At 27.5% G+C, this 26,297-nt stretch overlaps 1 protein-coding gene across 2 annotated transcripts; it reads left to right on the plus strand.

The window, feature by feature from the left end:
* Positions 1-26,038, plus strand: LOC135923430 (retinoblastoma-like protein 1). 2 transcript variants are annotated; one of them, XM_065458164.1, is made up of 21 exons: positions 1-58; positions 315-457; positions 2,503-2,826; positions 3,698-3,759; positions 8,969-9,106; positions 9,787-9,920; positions 10,434-10,504; positions 10,888-11,167; positions 11,630-11,894; positions 12,222-12,297; positions 12,925-13,024; positions 13,727-13,864; positions 14,688-14,927; positions 15,421-15,513; positions 17,472-17,693; positions 18,247-18,498; positions 21,406-21,477; positions 21,873-22,058; positions 22,238-22,297; positions 22,623-22,883; positions 25,632-26,038. In XM_065458164.1, exons 1-21 carry the CDS (start codon positions 50-52, stop codon positions 25,860-25,862), a joined length of 3,357 nt encoding a protein of 1,118 aa, XP_065314236.1. In that variant the 5' UTR covers positions 1-49; the 3' UTR covers positions 25,863-26,038. The 2 variants fall into 2 exon arrangements, with proteins under 2 accessions (XP_065314236.1, XP_065314237.1); XM_065458165.1 differs by having other exon boundaries at positions 2-58; positions 12,225-12,297.
* Positions 26,039-26,297: the final 259 nt, after the last annotated feature.

Consider the following 26,297-nt stretch of genomic DNA (forward strand, 5'->3'; position numbering starts at 1 on the left):
TATAAAGGATGATACTTGGAATATATTCTCTAAAATTGATATCAACTATATGCTCGAAGTAAGCTAAATATTAATTTGTTCTTAGTATTTTATATCAAAGTATAATTCTATTTTTCAGCTATGCAAAATTTACAATTTATAATATAGATTTATTTTTTTTAAAATAAAGTTAAATATAATATAACAATAGAATAATATGCATATGTTATTATATATAATTAAGCTGAAATATTTTAAAATTAAAGGTGAGTAATTAGATAGTATATATCTACCTAATGATATATTTACTAATTTTAATTGTTATTAAATTAAAGGGAAACAAAAAGGAATGGCTATTATGTGCCATATTTGGTGAATGTATGAATAAAAAATTGCCAACAATTGATTCTCCAACCTATATGACAAGTGAGGCTAATTGTATTTCCCTTATAAAACTCTTGAGATACATAAATATAAAGTAATTTATGCTGATATATAGAAATAATTCATAATTTATAGAATTCAATAACCTTTATCAAGAGCAAAATGTAGTTTGTAAAGTATAAGGCAATAAGACTATTTATTTAGGGTTTCAAGTGAGATATTTTTAACTATATTGGAAAATATTTAATATAATCAAATTCATTAAAATCATGTGGCAGAAAGGTTTGGACATCTTTGGCAATTGAGGATTACATAATATTATTTAGGCAAATATCTTTCTCATTAAAGTAAATGGATTTTGCCAAGATAATTTCATTTTCCTGATTTTTAAAAATCAACCCAATTTAAGCATTTTAATATAGATTATTGATATTTTTTTATCAATTCTCTAAATTATTTTTTAATTTTGCATTCAAAATCTCTTAAAAGATTTAAAAAGCTTTAAAAATTTAATGAAATTGTGATTAAATTTTTAAAAAATAAAGAAGCAAATTCTTCACCTATACAAAATGAAATATAATCTAAAAAAAACTTTGGTTGCATCCAAAACCTTTTTAAAAATTTTAAAACCAGTTTTCCAACTTTCAAAAGATTTTTAAAATTTCACAAATATATTTTGCCCATAGTAATATTTTTCTATTTGGAAAATGACTTATTTAATGTTTTCTTATAAAATTTTGAAGGTTTTTAAATAAATATTTTAAGGTTTTGGACACAGTCTAAAAAAATATTTTAAAATTTACTTTTTTTCTACTATACTTACAAAGATATTTTTTTAATCATAAATCATAATTTTTAATATCCAAACTGAATATGAATGAAACATCTGAACCTTTTGATACTTAAAATGCTTCAAAGATTATTATATTCAATTTTGATTGGCCAATATCTAGTCAGCATCTTTAAATTTCTTGATGTAATGTAGAGATCTTCATGGGCTGGGCTAACCCATGATGCATATTATATTTTGAGTTGCTAACCAAAATAAATTTCAATATTGCAACCAAAAATGATTGCCTAAATATACTGAAATATTGTTTATTTTTATTGAATATAAAAAATTAAATTTTTGGCTATAGTTTGGTCTTGGAGAAAATTTTATAAAGATTTTATGGGCTTGGAATTTTATTAATATTAAATATGGGCCATGCCTAGGCCTATAATTTTTTTTACTCAGATCTGGGCTTGACCTGATCAAAAATCCAGGCCCACAAATGGTCTCTGGTTTATTGATAGCTACCCAAATTAGTGTATAAACCATAAAAAATTCTATAGATATTAATTTAATAAAAGATAATCTTGAAAATACTTTAATTGTGCTATGTTAGATATATTTCCTTGTGCAGATAATTCTAAGAATTTATTTAAAGTTTCAAACTAAATTTTTATAATTTCGTACAAATCAAAACTGAATCTTAAAAGGTTTTTTTTATATTAATTGAACCAATATATGTTATGTTTCGGATCCTTGCTTTCTTTCTTATTTCTCAACCATTTAAATTTTTATAGATCAATTAATCCTTTTTTATAGTTAAATGTAGGCCATTTAAAAATAATTTTATGAGGGGTGATTATTATTTTGGGTACCAGCCAATGGTATTAGTTAAATTTGAAATGATCTGTTGATGCCAAGGTGAACACCTGATTTTAAACTAATCATATAGCATTGAAATTATTATAAAAAGGTAAATATTAAAATTTATATTAAGGGAATAGACTTCTTAATATGAGAGAAAGGCATAATTTTTTGTAAACGTAGTTTGTTAACGCTGCGTTATTTACAAAATCAAGCCAATAAATAGATATAATTTATAAATATGGAGCGAAACGATTAAAACGCTACTATAACATTTGAAAAATATAAATTGCGATGTAACAAAAATTTCGCTGTGAATCAGCTGTGATTTTGATAGCTTTAAATATCGCACAGATTAAACCAAACGCTTGTTACTATAAATGAGGCCTGTCATTTCCTTCAAGGCTTTCATCAATTTCCTTATAGGGTACACAACTTTTTCCTCTTTCTAAATTAACCAATTTTTTTAAAAAAATATTTTTATAACAACACTCATATTTAAGCATATTGACCTTCTTTGATAAGATGAAAAAATGGTGCAGCATGGCATCCAGTAATTATTCCGATTCAAATGTCTCTAACGATCTCAGATATCGAATCAATACTCTCGAAAGAAAATTTCACGTGACTAAATGTTTGTTTTATTCAAAATTTATCTCGCTTTTCAACCACACCTTCCACACAACCGATTTACTGACCAAAGCAGACGATAATAATTTTATGCTTCATTCAATTATCGATAAATTAATACCGGATTTGGGTGAAAAAAATTGCACGAATCAGGATTTGAACAAAGAGGACAAAGAAACTTCTATACGAAATAATAGGTAAGTTTAGATAATTTTTTAAAATATAATAAATTTTGACCTGTTTATTTTAGAAAATAAGGTCTATATAATACACAAGTAACAGTATTCATAAGCTTCTAATTAAGATTAATAATTATTTTTTTTAAAAATAAAAATTGGTAGGCTTTGCAATTCGCAATTTATTAAATATTTGGTTGCTTAGTTATTGATTAATTTTTTTTTCGAACCTATGGAGTCGGCATAATTTAAAATCAAATAAATCATTAATTAAATCGATGATTTTTTTTTCTTCAAACTCTGGAGAAAAAAAAACATAATTTTTTGACAAACCTACATTACGCCAGGTGGTAATAACTAGCTATAAATTTAATTCAAAAAAATGTAACATGAGTAAAATTTGAATTCTATCTCATTTTTTAGAATGAAAATTTGGAGAAGTTTATTAAGAATCAGGATTTGAAACTCGGACTGGAAAGGGATTGCGATTATGAATATTATTCAAAATTTAATCTGCCTTTTACCCGATTATCATCCTTAGTTTAAGCGATTTGCTGAGTGTTTCGTTTTGATGTTAATTTTTTTTATAAACATTGGACTACTCTACCTCGATTTAGGTAAGGGAAGTTAACTCCTTTCCCTCCTTAATTTATATCGGAGAGTTGCAGACCCGACATGGGTGTATTTAAAATTTTTTTTTAAAATATTACCCTGGGCTGGGTCGTACATTTTACAAGAAAATATTTGAAATCGCCATTTAGCTATAAAAATCAAAAATAAATTTAATTTAAAAAAAAATTCGGGCTGGGCCTTGCAAATGGTATCTCTGCTGTTTTCTCTGATTTATATATATATATATATTTTTTTTTTTAAAAAAAAACAATTTTAATAGGAAAAATCTTAGCAAGTCGGATATTTTCGAATTTTCATGGCTCTTTTTCGTATTCGTCAAAGGTTTAAAAAAAATGATAAATAAAATCATATAATTTATTAAATTAAAATTTTTATTTATTTTTTGGCAAATATACCTAACCGAGTCTGGGGTCAAATTGTATAATAGGAATTAGGATCCAGTGTTTGTCTAGAACCTTAGGCTGGGTAGGGGATGGCCTTTGAGATAGAATAAAATATGATTTGGAAAATTGTCGTTTTGACATACAAAGTTGGCCAAAAGGGACTCTGGAGGGAACTGAATCGATAAACAGAAACGATTCTTTTAATCTAATTTAAAAACCATCCTTCCTTGTGGAGTTATTTATTGCTATGGATTTATTATTCCCTTGAAACCCTTTCAAATCACGAATTCATTATAACTAAATACAGTGTTGTGATGATTTAATGAAACATATTGACGATTAAATTTAAACCCATTCATATAAAATGATAATATTTGCAAAAATAATTTAAATATAGACAAAGCATTATTGAAATTTCTTTTATTATTTCTTTTGTTGTACATTTGTAAAGATTATAATTATATATGCATGTGTTTATCAAATCTTCAATATTATAGAAGAATAAAGCTTAAAAAACTGGCCAAGATCCAAAAATAATAAAAAAAAACTTACAGAAAATCACTAAATAAAAAGAACCCGAAAATGAGGGAATTTGCAAAAAAAATCAAGAGCCTACGAACAATATAAGACTTACAATGATCAATATATAACTTTCTTAAACACAAAATTATCAGAACAGCAGTAATTGTAAAAATTTTATTTATTTTTCTTTAGCATAAAATTAATAAATTTTCAAAATTTAATAACAAAAAAATTAATCATGAAATATGGTTTTTTATAAATTTGCTCATAAAATTGATAATGATTAGACCTGTGCACCGCCGGTATTTTTATTCACGCCTTAAAAGTAGCCGATTGAGATCAGCAACTCGAGCAGGCTCGCCGCCAATTTTTATTATGGTGACGGTGCGGCGTGTGTAATTTTTAGAAAGCATATTTATATATTAAATTATTATTATTTTTAATTTGATTACTTACATTAATAAAATTAAAATATGAATTGTATTCTATTGCTATATATAATATTGTATATCATTTACATTCATTCATACATCATATTTTATTTCCACAAACAATTCATATTAATTATTTTTATGGATTTGCACGTTTTAAACCACCCTATATACAATTATGAAATAACTCTCTACTAATCATAATTCAAGTTATGTCTGGAGGTACTTTGGAAATCTTATTTTGAAGAATGAAAATAAGAAAAGCACAATAATGCCTGATTATATTTATTGTGAACCTTGTTTAAAATTGGCGAAAAAAGATGAGGAAGATTTGAATAAACATAATTCATTTTCACAGTAATTTATTTTTTTAGACTTATATTTATATATATTTTATATTTTAATTATGAAATAAAATGTTTTAGTAAAAATATAAGTACAAGTAATCTATCTAGGCACTTAATTAATTATCACAAACTATCAAAAAAAATTAATAATCAGAGTTGTTAACGCTCCTTTTTAAAAGTAGCGAGCTCCCGCTCCCGCTACTACATATTAAAAGGAGCGCTCCCACTCCAACTAATGGAGTGCCGCTTAATAATCGCTCCTTTGATTTTCATTTTTTTAGAAGGTACACGAAACAAAATCATATTTTTTTATCAAAACGTTTTATTTATATTATATGATATATCAAAATATTTATAATCTTTTATTAGCTTTTAAAAGTAATAAATTTTCTAAATTAGAATCTAACAAACACCCACGCCTCTCCCCTAAGACCTGTTGGGAAGCGGGGTATTGTATTTTATATAAATATTTTTTAATTTAGAGAATTGTTCAAAAATAGTAATTTTGCTATCATTATTTAAAAAATATCTATCCAATATATTATAAATCCATATTTCTAAAACTATTTTTTATTATATATCTATAAAATGAATATTAATATGACTTATAAGATTTTTCAAAAAATTTTCAATATAAAAAGGAAAAACTGATGTTTAATGTTTAAAATGATTAGATGAAAAATCAATATAAAACTCGGCATAACATTTAATAATGAATAAATTTATATAAAATAGAATTTTATTTTCATTAAATTTTAATTAACATATATTATTAATATTTAAAAAATAATATAATTTATATATTAAATTTAAAGGAGCGGTGGAGCGGCGCTCTTCCGCTCCAACCTTAAAAGGAGCTACTCCCGCTCCTCATTTTTAAAAAGGAGGGGCACTCCAGCTGTTTTTGAGAAAATGTAGCGGCACTCCAGGAGTGCTGCTCCTTAACAACTCTGATAATAATAAATCCATTCAAAGTTTAAAAATATTTTTAAAGCTAACAGCAAGATGCAGCAACAATATAAAAAATATAAAATGGTTCTTATGTTAGTATTATAGTTTATTATTATTCATTTGAAATTTTTAACTAGTTTGTTAAATTAATTTTATTAAGCTTTATTTTGAAAGTTCAAAACAACTAAATTTTTAGTTTATTTATTGCCAGCTCTATTTTGAGATCTTTTTAATATATAAACTTAATAAATAATTTATTAAATTAATTATGTAAAACTTTATTTTGAAAGTTACTACTAAATCAAATTCATAATCTATTTCATTCCAACTCTAATTATTATGTTTTTTAAATGTCTTTTTAATTTATAAACTTAATATATAATTTATTAAATTAATTATGTAAAACTTTATTTTGAAAGTTAAAACTAAATCTAATTTATAATTTGTTTCATTCCAGCTCTAATTATTTTGATGTTTTTTAAATATCTTTTAAATGTTTAAAATAAATATGAAATCTAATAGGGCAAAATTATGTTTTGACGTGCTGCTTAGATTTAATGCCATTTGATTCTATAAAAATAAAGGTATGACAGATTTTCTAAAGGTTTAAAATTTATATAAAATGATTATTAAAAAATAAAATTGCCTAAAGAATAGAAATATAAAATAATTGATTCCTCGTCAGAATTGCCAAATAGGACAACCATTAGTCGGGGTGCGCTAGACGATGTTTATTTGTCTACAAAGGCCCATGTTTTAAATCTAATTTATTCTGGACCAAAATTTTGTTCTATCACTTGATTTATGGACCGATTATTTCAAGCGTCGAAATTATATCACATTTAGTCTTCATCATTTAGATGAAAATTTTGATTTAAAATATTTTACCCTAGCAATTAGAAAGTGACTCAAAAGCATACTGGGGAAACGATATTATCTGAGAGATAGTATTGAAGAGGAGTTCCATTTAAAAGCCAAAATAATACAAATTGTAACTGATGCTGGGGCCAATGTCAAAAGAAGCGTCAGATTAGGGAATTATGAGCATCATTTATGCTTAGGGCATTGACTTCATAATTTGGTTACAGTTGATGGCATAAAGTTACCCAAATTGATATTCTCATTAAAAAAATTAGAGAAATTATTTCAGCCCTCAGATATCGAGTATATTTGGAATGTGAAATTGAGGCTGAACATCGTAAATGTCTGCAGTCAATTTATGAGACAGGTAATATCTTGGATATTAATGATTCTGATCCATACCTTGATGAACATTTTGATATGTCTGATGAATCGGAAATAGAAATGGCATTGCACCAACCAATCTAATTAATGCAAAAACTTTAATATTAAATTGCCCTACCTGCTGGCATAGCATATATGCTAGAAAGTGTTCGCAGTGGAAACAAAATTCTATAAATAATGTTCTAAATAAAATAGGAAAATAATCTTTAAAACTCTTTAATAATGAATGGGATATGATTGATGAGCTTTACACAATATTAAATCCATTCCGAGAGGCGGTGCAATTTCTTTCCTCCCAAAAAGGATCGACAATAAACTTAGGGTTATTATTTCACAGTGAAATAGAAGCTCATATACAAATCAATAGATCTGGTTGCTCAGATATTATATGCTTAAAAGAAAATATGAAAAAAAGCTTGACCATAAGTTTCTCATTACTGAATTTCAAGTTATTAGTAAAATTATATTTTAAATATTAGATATTAGCAACTCTACTTGATCCTAGATTTCAAAATCTCAAAGTTGTTTCAGAATAATTAAATTCCAATTCTACGACATCATTGCAATTTTTTAATTTGACATTTAAAACTTTTAGAGCAGGATAGAAATGCACAGAGTGAAATACAAGTTGAGGATAATGGTCAAACATCAAGCTCTTATTTAGCTAAATTAGCTCGTAAACATTCCCTTCCAAGTAAAGATTATAAAAATAAAAGTAATCTAGAACAAGAATGTCATATTATGCTCAGCCAAAATAATATCCCAGAAGAGGACACATTAATCTTTTGAAAGAAAAAGCGATTGGAACTTCCTATGCTTTTCATTGTATACCTGCACAGCGAAAGATCGATTGCTGGATTAATACTCAATGCTAAAAGGACTTCTTTATGTCCCACAAATCTTGATAAAATACTGTTTACTCATGACAATTATAATTTTGCTAAATCTGAATTCTGACTTATTATATTTCATACTTACATTTTGCTTGCATTCCAAATTTATTTTAATTATAATAAAAATCAATAGAATATTTCTTATATGTGTTGGATGTGACTCTGATCTGAGTAAAAATGCAATCCCTTAATCTATTTCTGAGAATGATAAAATACATAAATTTAAATTGGAGTGAGACAGGAAATAATTTAAGATCAATTAAACTATGTTAACAATTTATTAGATCGCCCAAATAAATTATAAAAAATGTAATACATTCATTAAAAAATAAATTGATATATAAATTAAATTCATTTTAAAAAAATTTAAAATAAATATTGCGCCGCAGCCGCCGACAATTTAGTAGACGGAAACCGCCGCCGTTTATCGGCACACAGGTCTAATAATGATCGTTAAAAATGGTTTAAATTTTTGCATAAAAAATTAATAATCATTAAAACATTTTTCAAAAAACGATAAAAAAAATGATAATCAATGGTTAATATGTTGTGTCAAAGAAAAAATTATTCATAAAGTTTTGAACCAATGCCTTTTTTTAAGATGAACTTGAAACGTGAACGCCCTCAATTTTGGCCAATGAACCTTGAACCCGTACGCGTTCGATTTTTTTTAGAAATGTTTACACAGCACTACTCCTAACTAATGGGAAAAGGAAAAGAAATATTTGAGTTTGAAAAATATAAATACATTATTGTAGGTAAAGTTGAAGGAATGAGTGAAGACCTGGTGAACAGTTTTAACTTACTTTTGTGCTGCTTGGATCTCATATTTAGCGATTACATTAACAATTGCCACAAAATGTCGTTGACTTGTTTAATCGATAAAGAAATTACAGGTTTTTTTTAGTTCTTTTAAAATCAATAAATTCTTATTATCATTTTTTTTTAATTGTAACTATCTTTTTTTTAAATAATATTTTATTTAAGTCAACATCGTTTCTCAACCTTTGAAAAAATATTCTTTAAACTTACTTTACCCCGATTTATTTATCACATACTTCCTATTCCCTGGTTAATGTTTCCCTTTTACAGGATTAATCCCAGGCTGGCCAGTTTACCCACTAAACATTTTTCTCTCACCTTTCCTTCTCTACCACCTTCATCTAACTTGTCTTCTTTGATCTCCTTCGAGGGGTGGGGGGAGGCAGTGGTATTTCCGTCATTTCCACCCCAACACTGCATCATAACTATCTTAATCTATCTCTACTCTTCTAGACCATTCAGTGCTTGAGAGAACAAATAAATCCAAACCTTTTACTAATTGAATCCCCTTTTCATTTTATCCTTCTATTAGTATTGTTAAACGGCTAAATCAATATTTTAGTCAAAAAATGTTATGCAAGTCTCGAGATTTCGTTAATATATGTCCAAACCTTTCTACCATCTATGAGCAAAATCTCCAGGCTTGTGTAATATTTTTGGCTACAATAGTGGGTTACCCGTTAATTAAAAATCGAGCCGTTTAACAACACTACCTTATATATATATATATTTAAAAATTATTTTAATGGACAAGATGCGCTAAATGAAAAAGATTTAATAACCCTCTTTTGTGAATCAACTCATAGCACGTCCCTCCTATTGGATGTCAAAACTTACAAAGTTTATGAATTCGAAAATCACCTGAAATCGTTGCAAATTACCCTCAATGTAAATATTATTTTTTTTATAACTTGATTAATTGATAATAATTTAATGGTTTGCATTTTTGATAAAAATACCCAGCTTATATATTTGGTGCGGTCTTAGTATATAACTTTTATGAAACCAAACGTTCTACTGGTACATTATATATTTGTTGTCCTAAATAATAGTTAAGTTTTTACAAATCTTGATTCGAAAAATATTCTCTTCTCATTTAACATATCGTCGGTAACCTTCTAAATGTTCTCTTTGTCCCCAAACCTTAATATAACATTTTTGACATATCGTCCAGTCATAATTTTAAGACCTCTTCTAATATGACATCTTTAATTTAACATATAACATATATCATCGGTAAATAGTTATTATGTATAGTTGACACTAATCGATATATAGTTAACTTAAATTCTATACGGTTGTCTATTTTTTTTACACATTATTTAATTTATAATCATTCAAACTTTAGGACCTTACTTATACATTTTAAACGTAATATTTATTTTTTTGCAATCACACAAGCCTGCTCTGAAAACGGATTCTAACGATACCTTGAAAGGAATGATAAAACCTGCTAATTACGAATATAACTGGTAAAAAAATTTTTATCATAATTACTCTTTATTTTACCTTAGATTTTTCACGTTATAGAAAAAGCACAATAATCCCTATTTTTTCGTGTCCTAAATCTAAAAAAAAATAAATTTATAAATTATGAAGAAAAGAAAAGAAAATAACAAGCTATTTTTAATTGTCATTTACAAAAATTTATTTATTTGGGTAATTTTTATGAAAAAACTAGTAATATTAAAGTATGTTATTTTTCATATTTTATTCTCGTTTTTTTGGTTATATTTTTTTTGTAAAGATTTTGGGCATGTTTCATAATTTTATTAATTTGCTAAAATTTATAAATTTTGAGGTTTTTCAAAACATTTAGGACACGGCCTAATATAATTTATAAAAAATGCTGTAGGCAAAAATTGAACAAGTTATACGAGGAGATCTTCATTTCAACACAAGATGGTTTCATAGATGAAAGAATATTTTTAGGTGAGTCATTCATATCGGCCAAGATAAACACTCCTACGAAGCTTCTCAAGAATTACAATACATCTTCGACCCTGGATGATATTGCCAACCAATTTGAAAATCCTGATCTCGATCAAGATAATTCGAACAAGAATAATGGGGACGCGTCTATCAAGAAACACGTTAATAGCGCCAAGAAGAAATTGTCGGATTATTTTGATAAGGTAATATTTACTAGTGTTGTTAAAATGCCCGATTTGGGGTCGATTTTTCAAAACGGTCCTATTAAGATATTAGCTAAAATAATATTATGTAAGTATTGAGATCTGGCAAATAGATGCCCAAGGATTTCTGCCAGCTATGAGCAAAATCTTTAGGCTTACATCATGTTATTTTGGTTTTAATTTTAATCGGGTGTTTTTAACAACACTAATATTTACTCTACTTTTGCAAAAAAAATCTTTAAATTCTTTAAAGAAAAAGTTACAATATTGTTTTTGAATATTCAAAAACAAAAAATTTTTGTTTTATTCCAAGGGATAGATGCTAGTATCTGAAACCCTCGGAACCGCGCCAAATTTAAAGCCCGAAACTTGATTTTTTTAATGAAACATGGCCACTTTTCAGTCCGAGTTTCCAAATTTTGAATGTTATTATATTAATTTTAAAAATGTTGTATAATATAGACCACCGATTCGCATGTCACTTTGACCCCTCTACTGGGCAGAAAGTTCTTGGTTCACAAATGTCGATCAGCAGATGATCCTTCACTCATGACGACCTCCGCTAACCTCAACGAAGAAGAACTACAACGAAGTATCTCTGGCGGCAGCTTTACTCGAAGCGATAATAAGCAGATGGTCAAATTGAAGGGAATCATGCATTCCTACATGGATCATAGAAGCGTATTGACCAGTTTAGATGAGCCAGGTGCGATAAAAGAAGTTGAAGGTATTGTTTTATTTGTTGTTTCTTAGATAATTTTTTTTTGGATGATTGAATATATTTTGTATTTTTATTCTAGTTTAAAAAATATTTTATATCAATATCATATTGTTCAATATTTCCAATATAAAATTTAATATTTTTTATACAATTATTTGAAAAATTGATTTGTTGGATTTGGATGTGTATGACATTAATATTATTAATCAATAATCATTTAACATATTAAATTTATATACGCGGTAGGCGCAAGCGATTTATTAACCATTCAAGCACCAATAATTCTTTGATTTATTAAACTTAGTTTAAAAAAAAATATATATTGAATTTAAGAAGATTCTAAAGTTATTGAAACGAATTCCGATGTGGTCAGCGAAGTGGATGACAATGATTTGCTGGTTATATTGAGGTTCATTTTTTTTGTAATTAAAAAAAAATTGAATCACCTTGTATCTTGGAATGGGTTTTTTATATACCTAAATAATCGAATAATGGGCATTATTCATATTCGAATCGTTTAAACATATGAAAGAGTTTATACATATAAAATTCGTTTTTTTTTTAAAAAATAAATCTTTAAAATATAAATTTAATATTCATGGCACATATATTATATCGATATTTAAATTAATTGGAACAGATTTTTACTTTCTTAACTTACATTAATTGAGTAATAATTTATTGATTGATTCATATTTTAGGGGGTTTGTGAAATATCGGTTTACACAAATCTAAAATTAGTATAAACTTGTAAACTTGCGACAAGGTGTAATGAATAATTTTTTATTTCGTAAATAATTCAAAAAAATATATATATTATTTGAAATTATTCATAAGTTTATTCAACATTCCTTGTGGAATTCTATTTCTTATTTTCTTTTTATAAAAACTTTAATTATTCATCAATTAATGATTTTTTTTTAAGAAATCAATACCATCCACTTTAAAAAAAAAAATTTAATATTCGACAGTCGTCTCAATCAGTTTTATCAAGCATCTTACATTTTTTTGAAATAAATAATTATTAAAACAACAGGAAGTGTAAACAGTCGACTATAGCTAAAATGGTGGATAGATTGAATGCGTGCGAAGAAAAGTTTGTCAAGAATTACAATTATCCTGCTGCCAGCAAAACGGTAAAATGTTGTAAAATTACTTATTCTCTTATTTTTTTCTTCTGAATTTTGGGGACGGACTTAACTATTAAACCGAATTTCTTTAAAAGGGGGAATAAATCGAATCCTTATATTAATTGTAAAATCATGACATTCTTTTGAGATCTAAGAGAATGATCGAGTAACTACCTTTCTCTGTGGAGTTCATTTTATCTGAGAAGAATTTATTGAGCATCACCTAAAAGTTGGGAACAACATGATAAACTGCTCGATTTAGCCAAAAAAAGTAATGGCGAACTCAAGACTTTCTCAAAAAATAAATTACCCAAGCATGGACATTTTGCTCCCATATGTCCCACAGGATTGGACATGTATTCACAAATGTTTGGTTAAAATCTTAATTTAGCCTTTTTCAAAAAAAAACTGGCTCTATCGGGTCGTTTAAAAATACTAGTTGGGTAATAGATTTATTTTTAGCCGCCTCTAAAAACGGTCTTTTCAGAAAAATAATGTAACTTATAATGGATGCCTACATTCTACATCAAACTTTTTTTTGATAGCCTTATATTCAAAAAAAATTATTTAATGTTCTGTTTTGAGGAAAAAAAGTCTATAAGCGTCCTTGGGGTTTTATATTAGAAAGATTTGATCAATACTTAGATAACCTTTTCTTTTATGTTACGTTTTGCCATAATAATAGAAATAATCTTTTTATATCGATAGCCAACTAAAGAAGATTATATAAGGGAGATATTCGATACTGGTTGTAGCCTATACTTTTGTTTGTTGGAAAAAATATTGGCCATGGAGAAGAACACGAAATTCACTAGCACCAAGCAAAATGCGTCTTTCGATTACACGGTTTATATATTCATTTTTTAAAAAAAAAATACTTAAAAACTTAACGAAGAAAATAATTTAAAACAAAAAAAAAGTCACTTTTCACTTTTAAAAATAACTAACAAAACTAGATTCTGGGTTTTCCCAATTTCATTATACCTTCTTTCATATTGCTCAAATCACATTCCCTCCCCACCACCAACCATATTAATGTTGTTAAAAAGCTCGATTTGGGACAATTTTTATTATATAATCTTGAAGATTTTGCTCATACATTGCAGAAAGGTTTGAACCTCTATTTGTTAAATCTTGAGGATTACATAATATTAGTTTGGCTAAGGTTATAATCGGACCGTTTTTTAAAAACGACACAAATCAGGCTTTATAACAATACTACACCATATACTATTCATACATAATTGTCACATAAAAATTAGGTTGCTTATTTAATTGTTTTTTTTTAAATGATAAAAATCGACTTCTTAAGTTTCAAAAATGATACGAATTTATGGTTGTTGATAAAAAGAAATGTCAATAATGAAATAAATATATGTATATATATTAGAGCATTTTTAATAATTGATGAAATTAAAAGTGATAACTTTATGTGCGAGGGTTGATATTTAAAGTAAAAGTAATAATAAGTTTTTGGATCACTAATAATTACTATGTAATTTATACTCAAAAGTAAGTATATATTATATGAAACTAATCGAAAAGTTAAAAATAGAAACAAACTTTAAAAGTTATAATCGAATACATTGAAAAAAATAAATAAAATTAATGTAATGTAAAAATATTTTATTACCATTTATCAAGTATGTATTATTTATTTTTCATTTAGACTCTCTTGGAGCATTCCGACTTCAACACATCCGTCTTAGCGCTAGCCTTAGAAATCACTATTTTCTCCTCGTCCTCTTCTCACGACGTGGCTCTCAGTCATTCGTTGCCTCATAGTGTCAATCAACAGCAACCTTATGCCGTATTGGGCCTTTCGGCTTACGCCTTTTACAGAGTCATAGAGCTTTGCATAAGAGCCCAAGATAAGTTGAGTAGGGAGATGGTCAAACACCTCAACAAGGTTTGATGCAAAAAACATATTACATAGTAAAACCAAGCTCTGTTGGTCCGTATTTACTGGCCCGATAGGCTGGGCCTAAAATTTAAAAAATAATTGGAAATCTGAACCAGGTCAATTTAAAACGAAATTGTAAACTTTGACGATTACAATGTAGCGCTTATTATTCAAATATCCTTTTGAAATTAGTTGCTAAATACAGCCCAAAAAATATTTAAAAATAACGACTTTTTAAAAATACTTAGCAGGGTGATAAAATAATCAAAAATAAAATCTAGGTATGGGCTCAAAATTTTTTTTCATCTATTTGAAGCAAATTTATATGAGTTATTATAATATTTTTTTTAAAAAAAAAAAATTATAACTATTTTTATAAGATTTTTTCGTTTACTTACTATCGGTTAAAATAAAAAGATATTATAAATTAAATAATAATGAATTATAAATCTGCATTTTTGTTTATATATATATATTATTACTTAAATATTAAAATAAGATTGAAGAGGGTATACTGGAAAGCGTCGTATGGCATAATGATTCTCTCTTGTGGGGTATTCTTAAAAACAATCCAGTGCCTTGGTGCAAAGAAGTATTATTTAAAAAATTAAAAATTATTATAAACAATTTTCTTCGTTCTTAATATCTTTTTATACTATTTTATTTTTTTTCTTCCTACGAATTATACAAATTTTCTTTGTAATGCATCTTAGAAAATTGTTTCGTCTTATCAACCACACGAATATGCTCTATAAATATTATATTTATAATTCTTTCTACTGTTTTTTTAATTTAATGCATATAATAACAAATGCACTTATTTTTATGTAATTTCTTATCATTTAAATGATCTTCTGGCTAACAATAGGCAAACTATTTATAGGAGCCCTATAACACATAGACAGGCCATTCCATGTCAAGTCACACACTTTGCGAACCACCCCTTTCAATTTAATAAAATTACATGACGGGTTACAAATTTTTTTTTTTAAATTAAGGTTAAAAAAACAAAATTATATCTATAGCTTTTATATTTCTTATATTTAATCTTCATTCAGAGGTCTAACACTCCCTCTATAGTGACGTTAAAAGGCTAACCCAATATTTTGGCCAAAAATAATGATATAAAATCCTGAGGATTTTGTTAATAGATGGCAGAAAGGTTTGATATTAACGAAATCTTGAAGCTTGAACAATATTATTTTGGTTGAAATCTTGATTAATATTGGGAATCAGAGCAGTTTAACAGTGCTAACCCCCCCCACCGCTAAAAAATACGGATAAGATTTTACCCCTTCTGTTCATTATCAATTTAAAATTAGCTTAAAATATGAGAGCGTCCTCATAACTACCATTGAAATTATGATATTACTTTTTTTTTATGGTATTTCCGAAAAATTAGTTATTATTCCAAAAAGTAATTCCACCATTTTCACTTTATTACATAAAAATTTATAATATATCTATATTTATTTTTTCAAATTTAATCACATAAAAAAACTATTCACATTATTCGATTTTTAAAATATAATCATAATAATATCAATAATAAAACAAAACATATACCTAGAAAACTTCTTACCTCCTCTCGGGACAAAAGTTCTTAATTTCATCAGCCTCCATTTTTCCTTAAAATTTATTTCCCAATCTTTCATACTATATATATATAGCATTAAAAAATCAAAATGTTTTAAATTATTATGAAACAGCGCTGCTATTTACGTATAGTTCTTATTGAAATATAATAAAAATTTTCTATTTATATGGGTTATTTTCGGTTTCCGTTTTTTGATTAATTTTAACTATACGTGAATATAGTTTCGTATAATGTATAAGATACGTCCTAGGTTGGGATTGGAATCCCATTGAAATAGAGAGTCGCTTTGAAGACCTTAAATTGGACATCTGAAAACCCTGGGTCAGGATATAATAATTATTTATACTGGATGGGATTCAGGGAAAAATATTTTTTCGGGTATATCAGAGTAATCAAAACATTTATTCGATCAAAATTCGAAAAGTTTGCCTAAATCAAAAAAAATGGTAAATAACTATAATTAAGTAATTGGCAACAAAAAACGAGAATCTAAAAACATTCATCCTTATTGCAGAATCAATTTTTAAGACTCCCTCACTTTTTTGCATCACTTGACCATGATTAAAATGTGTGTTTTTTTTTAAATTTTCCCCTCCAGTTTCATCATTTACTTAATTATGATTATATTTATATTAGTTCATGTGTTTTATTAAGTTGGTAAAAAAAATGGTGATTTATTTCACTTTTGAATAAGCCTTTTATTATTTCAGGAAATTTTAAATGGTTAAAAAGAGTCGAAAACTTAGAAAACTAGTATATAACGTCAAAGACGTACAATTTTATAAAATGAAAGTAGTGGGTCCTTCGAAAATCATCTTTTTTCTTCATTTGTATGGAATTGTCTGTCTCCCTTCTTCAGTTCTAGAGACTCCTAATCAGGTCCCTAGGATTAAAATCCATTTTTTTAATTATTATTATCAAGATAGAAATTTTTGTCTTTTTTTTAAAAAAAGGTCTTTAATTCACGGAACATCGAATATGTTTCATCTTCTTTCGCTACCTTTACGCCCCCTTCCGTTCTAAAAACTATTCACCGACACATACCGCCATCTACTACGAGCCTCGGCAGCCTGCTGCTAACCCCCGTAAATGAACCAGAAAATCACGAAAATAACAGACCCAACAAAGATGTAAAACCTGTGAAGAATGGATCCTTGGCCCTTTTTTTCAGAAAAGTTTTTTTTATTTTATATAATATAAATCTCATTTCTTTGGCCCTGTTATAACGGGTGGTGTTATTATATTTAAAAACAGGAGAGAAAGATCCGATATATCGAAATATTTATAGTAAGGATTTGGGTTGAGAAAAGGATAAATAATACATGACAAAAAGTTAATTAACATAATTATTGTAAAAAAATTTATTTTTAAAATTTGTAGCTAAAAATAAATAAATTTATAAGATGTAAAATAACCCCCTCCCCCCTGAAATAATTAATAATTATAAAATGCGATCTTTTAATCTTAATTAAGCCTAAAATGCAAGGCTGTACTAGTGTTCATGGTGGTTTAAAAGTATGAAATTATCTTCTTGCAAAGATTCCCTGTTCTCTAAATACCCCGTGTTTAAGTGGTTGTCAAAAAAAATTGATCCATGTTTGCAAAATGTTCAACAAAACGGTTTCAATCTTTGAACCCCTGAATCAGGTCCAGAACGAACCCCACCTAAAAGTGCATGATATCAAACTTGGCAGAATATGACTTACACATTCATTTTAACAAAATAAGGTTTACCACCTAACGAGCATTCGTTTGAGGGACTTGTGCAAGAAACTGGACATCGCCTCATCATCGTCGTCATACTCGACTCCCAATATATTGGCGTTATCCGATCCCGACCTTTCTTCTAAAATGGAGACCCTGTTGTTGCACGCCGTGTGGACCTGCTTCGAGCAGTGTTTGGTCCAATCAACGGCCGTTCTTTTCAAGGGCAGGCACGTGGATCAAATCATAATGTGCTGCGTTTACGTTATGTCTAAAGTAAGCATCTGTTTTTTTAAATAAAAAATATACAATCAAAATTTTTGAATCTTTTATTAAAGATCCCCTTTCCCTCCTTATCCCGAATCTAAATATTCTTTTTTATATCTTTGTTTCCACTAGCATTCCGTTTTAAATTTTTTCTTCTTCGATTGTAAACTTGCATTAATATTTTTTTTTAGTAAAGTGATGCAAACACATTTACTTTATTTAACTAAGAAGTTTTTTATAATCTTATTTAGCGGAAATTTTGATAATAGTAATTTAATCGGATCATATTTTACTAAGAGAGGTCGGAACCCGCCCCGGGTCCAAATTACTCTTAGATGAATTGTTTAAATTGTTCTCAAAATGTCCAAACAAACTATTTTAAATTTCTGAGCCCGAATTCAGGTTACCCTGCTTAAAATCACATAATAACTAAAAATGAGTTATAAAAATTGGAATCAAGGCTATGACCAAAACATCAAAAAAATTTGATCCATAAACTTGTAAAAACAGGGTTGTATATTTTACTGGTCAAATACGATTCGGTCTATTCATAGATATTTGACCAGTCAAATATGGTCAAATTCAAATGAATGTTTTATGACAATATATAATAGTAAAATGAATTTTATATTAATTTTGTTATAATTTTTAAATTCATTGACATTCAAATAACTAATGTTTCACTCTCCGTGGCAGAGTCTTGTTTTGTTTCATATTCAATATTATCATTTTCTTTAATATTTTTTAGTCAATTTTTCTGTTGTCGAGATCTTCGATCGATTTTTGTTTTAGTAAGAATATAACCTAAATCAAACATTTTCTTTCTGAAGAAAGAGTAGAGAATTGTTAATAAAATGCCACTTCTAAATAGACTTGGTGATGATTGTTTCTTATAGAAATTACTGCTATATTAAACGTGCCGCTTTTATTTCTGAAATCACTTGAAATATTTTGATCATCACTACCTTAAAAAAATGTCTAATTCTTTTATTATATTCACTACTAGTGAGATGCTTCCCTTGATATTGATAACTCAATATTTAAGCAGCATTGTGATCACATTTTTTGAAACATATTTTTAATTTTTTTCTTATTCCAATTTTTTAGAGTATACTCCTCCTGTCAATTGATTGAATTTGATCGGTTAATATGCAGACTTGCTAACCCTGTTTAAATCTTTATCGAAAAAAAGGAGATAAGCTTGTTTTTTTTATTATTAGAAAATTAAAGATAGCCAAATTTTTTTTTTAGATTTTATAACATTAACGTTAGTCCTTCTTAATAAAAATTTGATACAAGTTTTGGAGTATCCTTACCTTATTTTCACTATTCTAATTACATCGTAATAATTAATATTTCCTAATTGTTCTCTTCACTTAAAGAGAAGAAAGAACAGTAATTTAAGAGATAAATTATATAGAGTATATCTTTTTTATTTTAAAAACCAATAAAGTCGTGAACGAACCTAAAATACGAATACGTTCGTCAAAAAAAAATTAAATTCATTCACGAACGCGATTTTGAACGCGTTCGTTTGCAACATTAGAAAATTTATCTGTATTATAAGAACAAGGTGATATTGGCTGTCGACCAGCTTGCTTTTGATATCATGCACCATATACATGATCAGTGGTTGAACTTCTCAATACATCAATAGCTTGTTTGTACATCATAGTCAACGTTATTACTAAAAAAAGGTGGCTTGATTGAACACCATCATCCAAATACTTGATCTATTGCTGTATAGATACTTATTGAGTACTTTTCCGCTATAATAATTTGGGTATTATATTTTTTTATATTCCCTTACCCATTAAGACTGACTTACCATCAATCATCACACACAAAAAAAATTTTACACCTTTAATGAAATAACAAACAGATATATCAGTCAATCAATCTTTACATTGCATTCAACTCCTTCAATTATCTGATAGACTTGGTGGTCATGAATGGTTAGAATCACTCTTTAGTCGTAACCTTGATAATCTCTTATAATATGAACAATTGAGAGTAACCATTGGTTTACTCTAGGTTATGACATCGTACAGCCTCATGCTTGCATCAAATGCAAATCACCCATCATTCAAAGGGTGGGCATGGCCTTAATTGTATATTTAGTCAAAGGCGACACCAACGCCACACAGCAGTAATCCACGTAATAAATAGAAGCCTAACAGCTGCCCACATTCCGAACTTGAACCAACAAACTTATCTCAAGTAGATGGCTTAAGACCTGAAGGTATGACAACCATACCTTGGGCCCTCGGTAAATCACTTATATGGGATTGTGCCTCGTCATTCCCCTCAAACATAAATATCAATCTAATAATAGGCAGAAATTAAAAAGACCAACAAATATAAAAATTTTAAAAACTTCATATTCATACCTCTACGAACGGGCATTTTTCGCCATCAACATTTAAGTTTTTAAAAAATCTGGGAAATAAAATACGGCTTTTTCACAAATGAACCCTGAGAATTTCTTTATATTCACCAAAAAATTTAATAACATGGGCAAGATGGTGGTAAATAGTTCTACTGAGAAATAAGTCTGTTTAGACACAATTATGGCTCCTTTTTGGGGACTCAGTTATAGAATTTTATTTTAGAAATTATAATTTTTAACTTATGCACTAATATGATACATGATTTTACTCGCATCTTTGTTTGATCATAGTGGCGAATAACCACCCGCCCCGTTCTTAAACTGGATGCAATCTAGTTATACCTTTTCCCCATATTTTGTATTTATTATGGTATAGACTCACTTCCTTTGGTTTATAATGTTATTTAAACTCTAGTTTTTTTAAAAAAAGTGCTTTAGAGTGGGGTATAACTGAGGATAGATTAATTAAATCCACATTACATCTTAGTTAGTTAAATAATAAACCCTAAATCATACTTTTTTTATAGGTGACTGGTCATGACAAATCATTTGCCGATATCATGAAGCAATACAGGACTCAACCTCAAGCTAGGAATAATGTAAACTGCTTATTTATTTATTTTTTAGATCTTTTATAAATAAGTAATTTGGGGTTTTATAAATTTAAAGCGGGAATTTTAATCCGACAAAAATTTCGGTATAGTTTTTTTTAAAAAAATATTGACCCCTGTCCTATATTTAGTATTGGCGCAGCCCTGTAAATTACAGATGAATTGATTTTGCAAAAAAAAATGAGAGTTTAAAAATCAGCTTAATTACTGGAATCAAGTTTGGATGGAATCTAAATTATATTTTACCATTTTGGTTCGAGGTAATCAATGAACCAAAATTTCAGATAATAAAGTGTGTTCGGTCCAGTTCGGTTTTTTTTAAAAAAAAAATCTCATCCTACATGCCAAAATCATTTTTTATTATATTACAATCTCCCACCCAGGTCTACAGATCGGTTTTGATACAGGATTCTAACGAACACATTTCGCCCCCCACTTTACATCCCGATCAATCAGATTTTAATCAAAACGATGTTTCCAGGATTCGCAGCTCATCCACCTTGCCCCATCACATTAATAATAAAGGACCTGACCCGAGTCGGGGCGATATAATCACTTTTTATAATTCGGTTAGTTTACATAAAAAAAATTTTTTACGTCTTTTCTCTATCAGCTTTCTTTCTTTAATTCATTCATTTATATTATTAGCTTTCTATTGATTTAAATGTTTATTCTTTTTTTCCCCCTAGCTGAATATTTCATCATTTTTATCTTAATGTATAAACATTTTAAATTTGTTTTTATGAAGGTATTTGTCGAAGAAATCAAAAATTTTGCTACCAAATTCGCTTCTTTCTGTGATATAATAGTACAATTAATTTAATTTAATAAATGCGATGCAAAAATTTTTTAAAATTATTTTTAAGCAAACAAACTATAATTATATATATATGTATATAATTTAAATCAAGAATTACTCCACTCAAAAAAATATGCTTTTCTTGTTGCATTAAGTGATAAATTTTTTTCGTTTTAAACGTAACTTAAAAATCTAATTAACACTAATGAGATATTTTATTATTAACTTCTTTATTTCATGTCAAAAGGCCTGAGAGAGAAAAATTAATCAGTAACACTTAAAGAGTTTAATTACAAAATGTTTACATTCCTAACAATATATTTTTTTCCATAAGAAAAATCCAACAACCCCCATCTGTCATTCACAATTGACACCCGTCAATCTACTATCCCCCTTACCACTCCTCACACCTTTAAGTGGCTCACCGGCTTTTGGTCGCAAAAAGAAAGTTTCTGTCGGACATTTTGTATACGTTTCACCACTTAAACCTTCTCCGTCCTTATCCAAGATGACGGCGCCTCTGGGGGGAGTCGATGATTTACTATCAAACCGATCCACTAGTTTTGTCTTTACTTTTGACCAAAGTCCCAGCAAGGTTATAATAATTCGAATTTATATACTATATTATTTCTAATTTATTACAAAATCTATCTTTACTTACTATTATTTAAATATGACGGATTTTAAATTGATTTTTTTGGGTAATTTCAAATTATTACAATTCATCAATTTGAAATCTATAATATTCAAAATTTCCATAATAAATTTACCATAACAGTTTTCCATTAATCTCAATCATTATTATACTGATATGAACATTTCCAAAATTAATACATTTCAATATTTAATTTATTAAAAATTGTTAATCAAATTTTCATTCCAAATTATTAGAATTCATAAATATTAATCTATAATATTGAAAATTTCCATGCGATCCAATTATTTTTCTAAAATATAATAATTACTTATCAATCATCATTATATTCTATAATTTAATATTTCTTTGATCCAAATATTTCCATTTAATACCAATCATTACTATAATACAAATAATTTAACAATTTATTCATATTCTTTATTAATTCAACATAATATTTATAAAGGCAAATATTCATTATTAATTCAACATAACATTTATAATATTATTATTAATGCATAACAAACTGCATCACAAAAATGCAAATGTTCTCGAATCTTCTACACTGATTGATAATGTAGCTCAATGAAATGTTCGGTACCTATTGTACACTATTAAAATTAAAATTATGGAATTATAAACATAATTCCCAAATTACTACAGGGGGTAATAGGAAATTTGCCACAAAAAATTGGACCTTAGAAGATCCCACCCCCAACAGAAAACTAATTTTTTTTAAAAAGGTATTAATACTATAAGGTGTGGATACTCAAAATAAATGCGTCAAATCCCGTCAATATTTTCGCTTAAGTTTTCTAATTATCCATCTTTATTTTATTTTACCACCACATTAATTTATCAGTTTCGCGGTATTTTAATTAGAATCCTTCGTGGAATTTTTTTTGGCACCAATCCCGGTAAAATGAAAAGGCGATTTTTATTACAAATTTATTTTATATTTATCAGAGACTAACCACCCTTCTCGTTAGGTAGAATTACAGTGTCAATTTGTAATTTTTATAGCTAGTAATGACGATTTAAAATAATTGGTTTTAAAATATACGACCCAACTCGGGTATTTAAAAAAAAATTTTTAGGCTCCTCCCGAGTATATTTTAAAAAAAATTAAAATACGGTCCTGCCCGTTTACTCGCGCATAGGGCCGAGCATGCAGGTCTCTTGTGTTTATATATTGATTAAGGGGCTGAGCCGTTTCTGAGAATCATTTGCTTCTATATTTTACCAAGATTTGTACCAAAAAATTTCCCCAAGGGACTTTAATTATTAAATGGTGGTTAAAATAAAGATAATGCTAACAGGATTTCAAACCCAAAAATATTTTAACTTTTTTAAAAAAAAAAATCACATGGCCCTTTGGCTTCGCATAGAAATCAAAAATGCGCATGGTATTTTCGCAAATTTCTGTAAACAATATAAACAGGCGTAGGTGTCATAACTAACATTATCTTATTTATTAAGCGCATCAATAAATAAAGCCGTTCAAAAAAATGATAAGCCCCTCCACTCTTTTAGACTGTGACCTTAAAACTTTAAAAGAAAAAAGGAAATAAGCTATTATTTTTAATGTAAAAAAATAAAATAGTGGTCTAAATCATTTCTTTTTTTCGAAAGTAAAATTAATTATTATTTTTTTAAAGTTGGAGAAATTAATAAAAAAGAAAATTAATTTTAGCTTAAAGTTTATATCAGTTGTATGTATTTTTTTTAAGAAAAATGGTGAGTAAATAATAAATTTTTTTTTTTTATATAAATTATAATAAAAAAAATGGACAGTTATGTTTATTCAAAATAGGAAGTTATTGAAATAATTAGGTAGGAATTACAAAAAACAAAATTTACAAAACTTTTAAAAAGAAGATTCTGTACATGTTACATAATTTTATAAAGTTACAAAAGTTTATAAAGTGTTATTTAAAAATATATTTAGGTCATAGCCTTAAGAAGAAAAAGGCTGCTTTCATAGTGGAGACGGATCCAATTTTTACATCCGTTCCGTCAAAAGTCAATCTCATTAAAAATGATATATATATGTTCATAGTGCGTCCGTTCAGATACCTTTCTTCTTAAAAACGGATCTGGAAAATTTTGAAGTCAAAACATTTTGACTTTTTGATCCGGCAAATCTTATAGAGCGTTATAACGTTACTTATAATTTTTTTATAGTCTATGAACATATATATCATTTTTAATGAGATTGACTTTTGACGGAACGGATGTAAAAATCGGATCCGTCTCCACTATGAAAGCAGCCTAAGGGCTATTAAACAGGCGTGACATAAAAAAAATTCTTATATTTTATCAAGTTAGCATCTCAGAAAAAGGCATTTTGTAAAGTGACTGTTTCTGAAAAAGGGCACCCACCTATCTCCACTAATGTTGTTAAACGGCTCGATTTAAGCCAATTTTTAAAAACGGCGAACTCGATATTTTAGCCAGAAAAATATTGTATAACCCTAGAGATTTGGTTAATAGATGTTCAAACCTTTTTGCCACCTATGAGCAGAATATTAAGGCTTGCATAATATTGAGTTAGCCGTTTTTAAAAATCTGCTCAAAAGCATTTACCTTCGAAGGTAATTGAAAGAAATACTGTGATTTCCGGTAATCCTTGTGGAATAAAATTATAAGATTTTTTTTTAATTTAATAGAATTATAATATATTTTGTTTTTAAATTATTTTTTTAGGATTTAGACAAATTGAACAAGATTATAAAACAAAATCACCAAAAGTTATTCACCACTAATAATTTGGGCAGCCCAAACTCCACCTCTGCGAAGACTGATACAAATAATGATATAAATAAGGAGCCGAACCTTATAAAAAGGTTGAAATTGGATTTGTTATGCAATAATGGCAACCCATCTAACTCCGCATCACCGGGAAATTTTTCTGCCAAAAGAGGCCTTCAATTTTGAACAATACTGGGGATAGAATATTTTGCCTTTTTTTATTTTATTTTTGAGGATTTACAAAGAAAAAGTCTTCTATAAACAAATTCATTTGCATATTTTTTTTATATATAAATACAATTATTTCATATATATTGTAAATATTGAATTATATATATCCGACAATATTGTATTCAAAAAAAAAGAATAATTCGGTTTTCCTTGTTAACTTATTATTTTATTTATATTTATTCTCTGTATAATATTGATTTATTTTTTTAATAAAATAAATAATATTATTTTTTTTACAATGATTATAGCCTATTTTTAAATTACCATAAAGCAATGTAAAGTTTTCAAATGGCATTTAGGTTGAGGCAGAAATTGGGGGGGGGGCTCTATGCCCATTGAATAATTGGTGGGGGAAATTGAGAGATAAGCATTTAAGTTTGGATAGCAATC

The sequence above is a fragment of the Gordionus sp. m RMFG-2023 genome, chromosome 2, assembly GCF_954871325.1.
Source record: "Gordionus sp. m RMFG-2023 chromosome 2, tfGorSpeb1-WG-v2, whole genome shotgun sequence".
Lineage (NCBI taxonomy): Eukaryota > Metazoa > Nematomorpha > Gordioida > Chordodea > Parachordodidae > Gordionus > Gordionus sp. m RMFG-2023.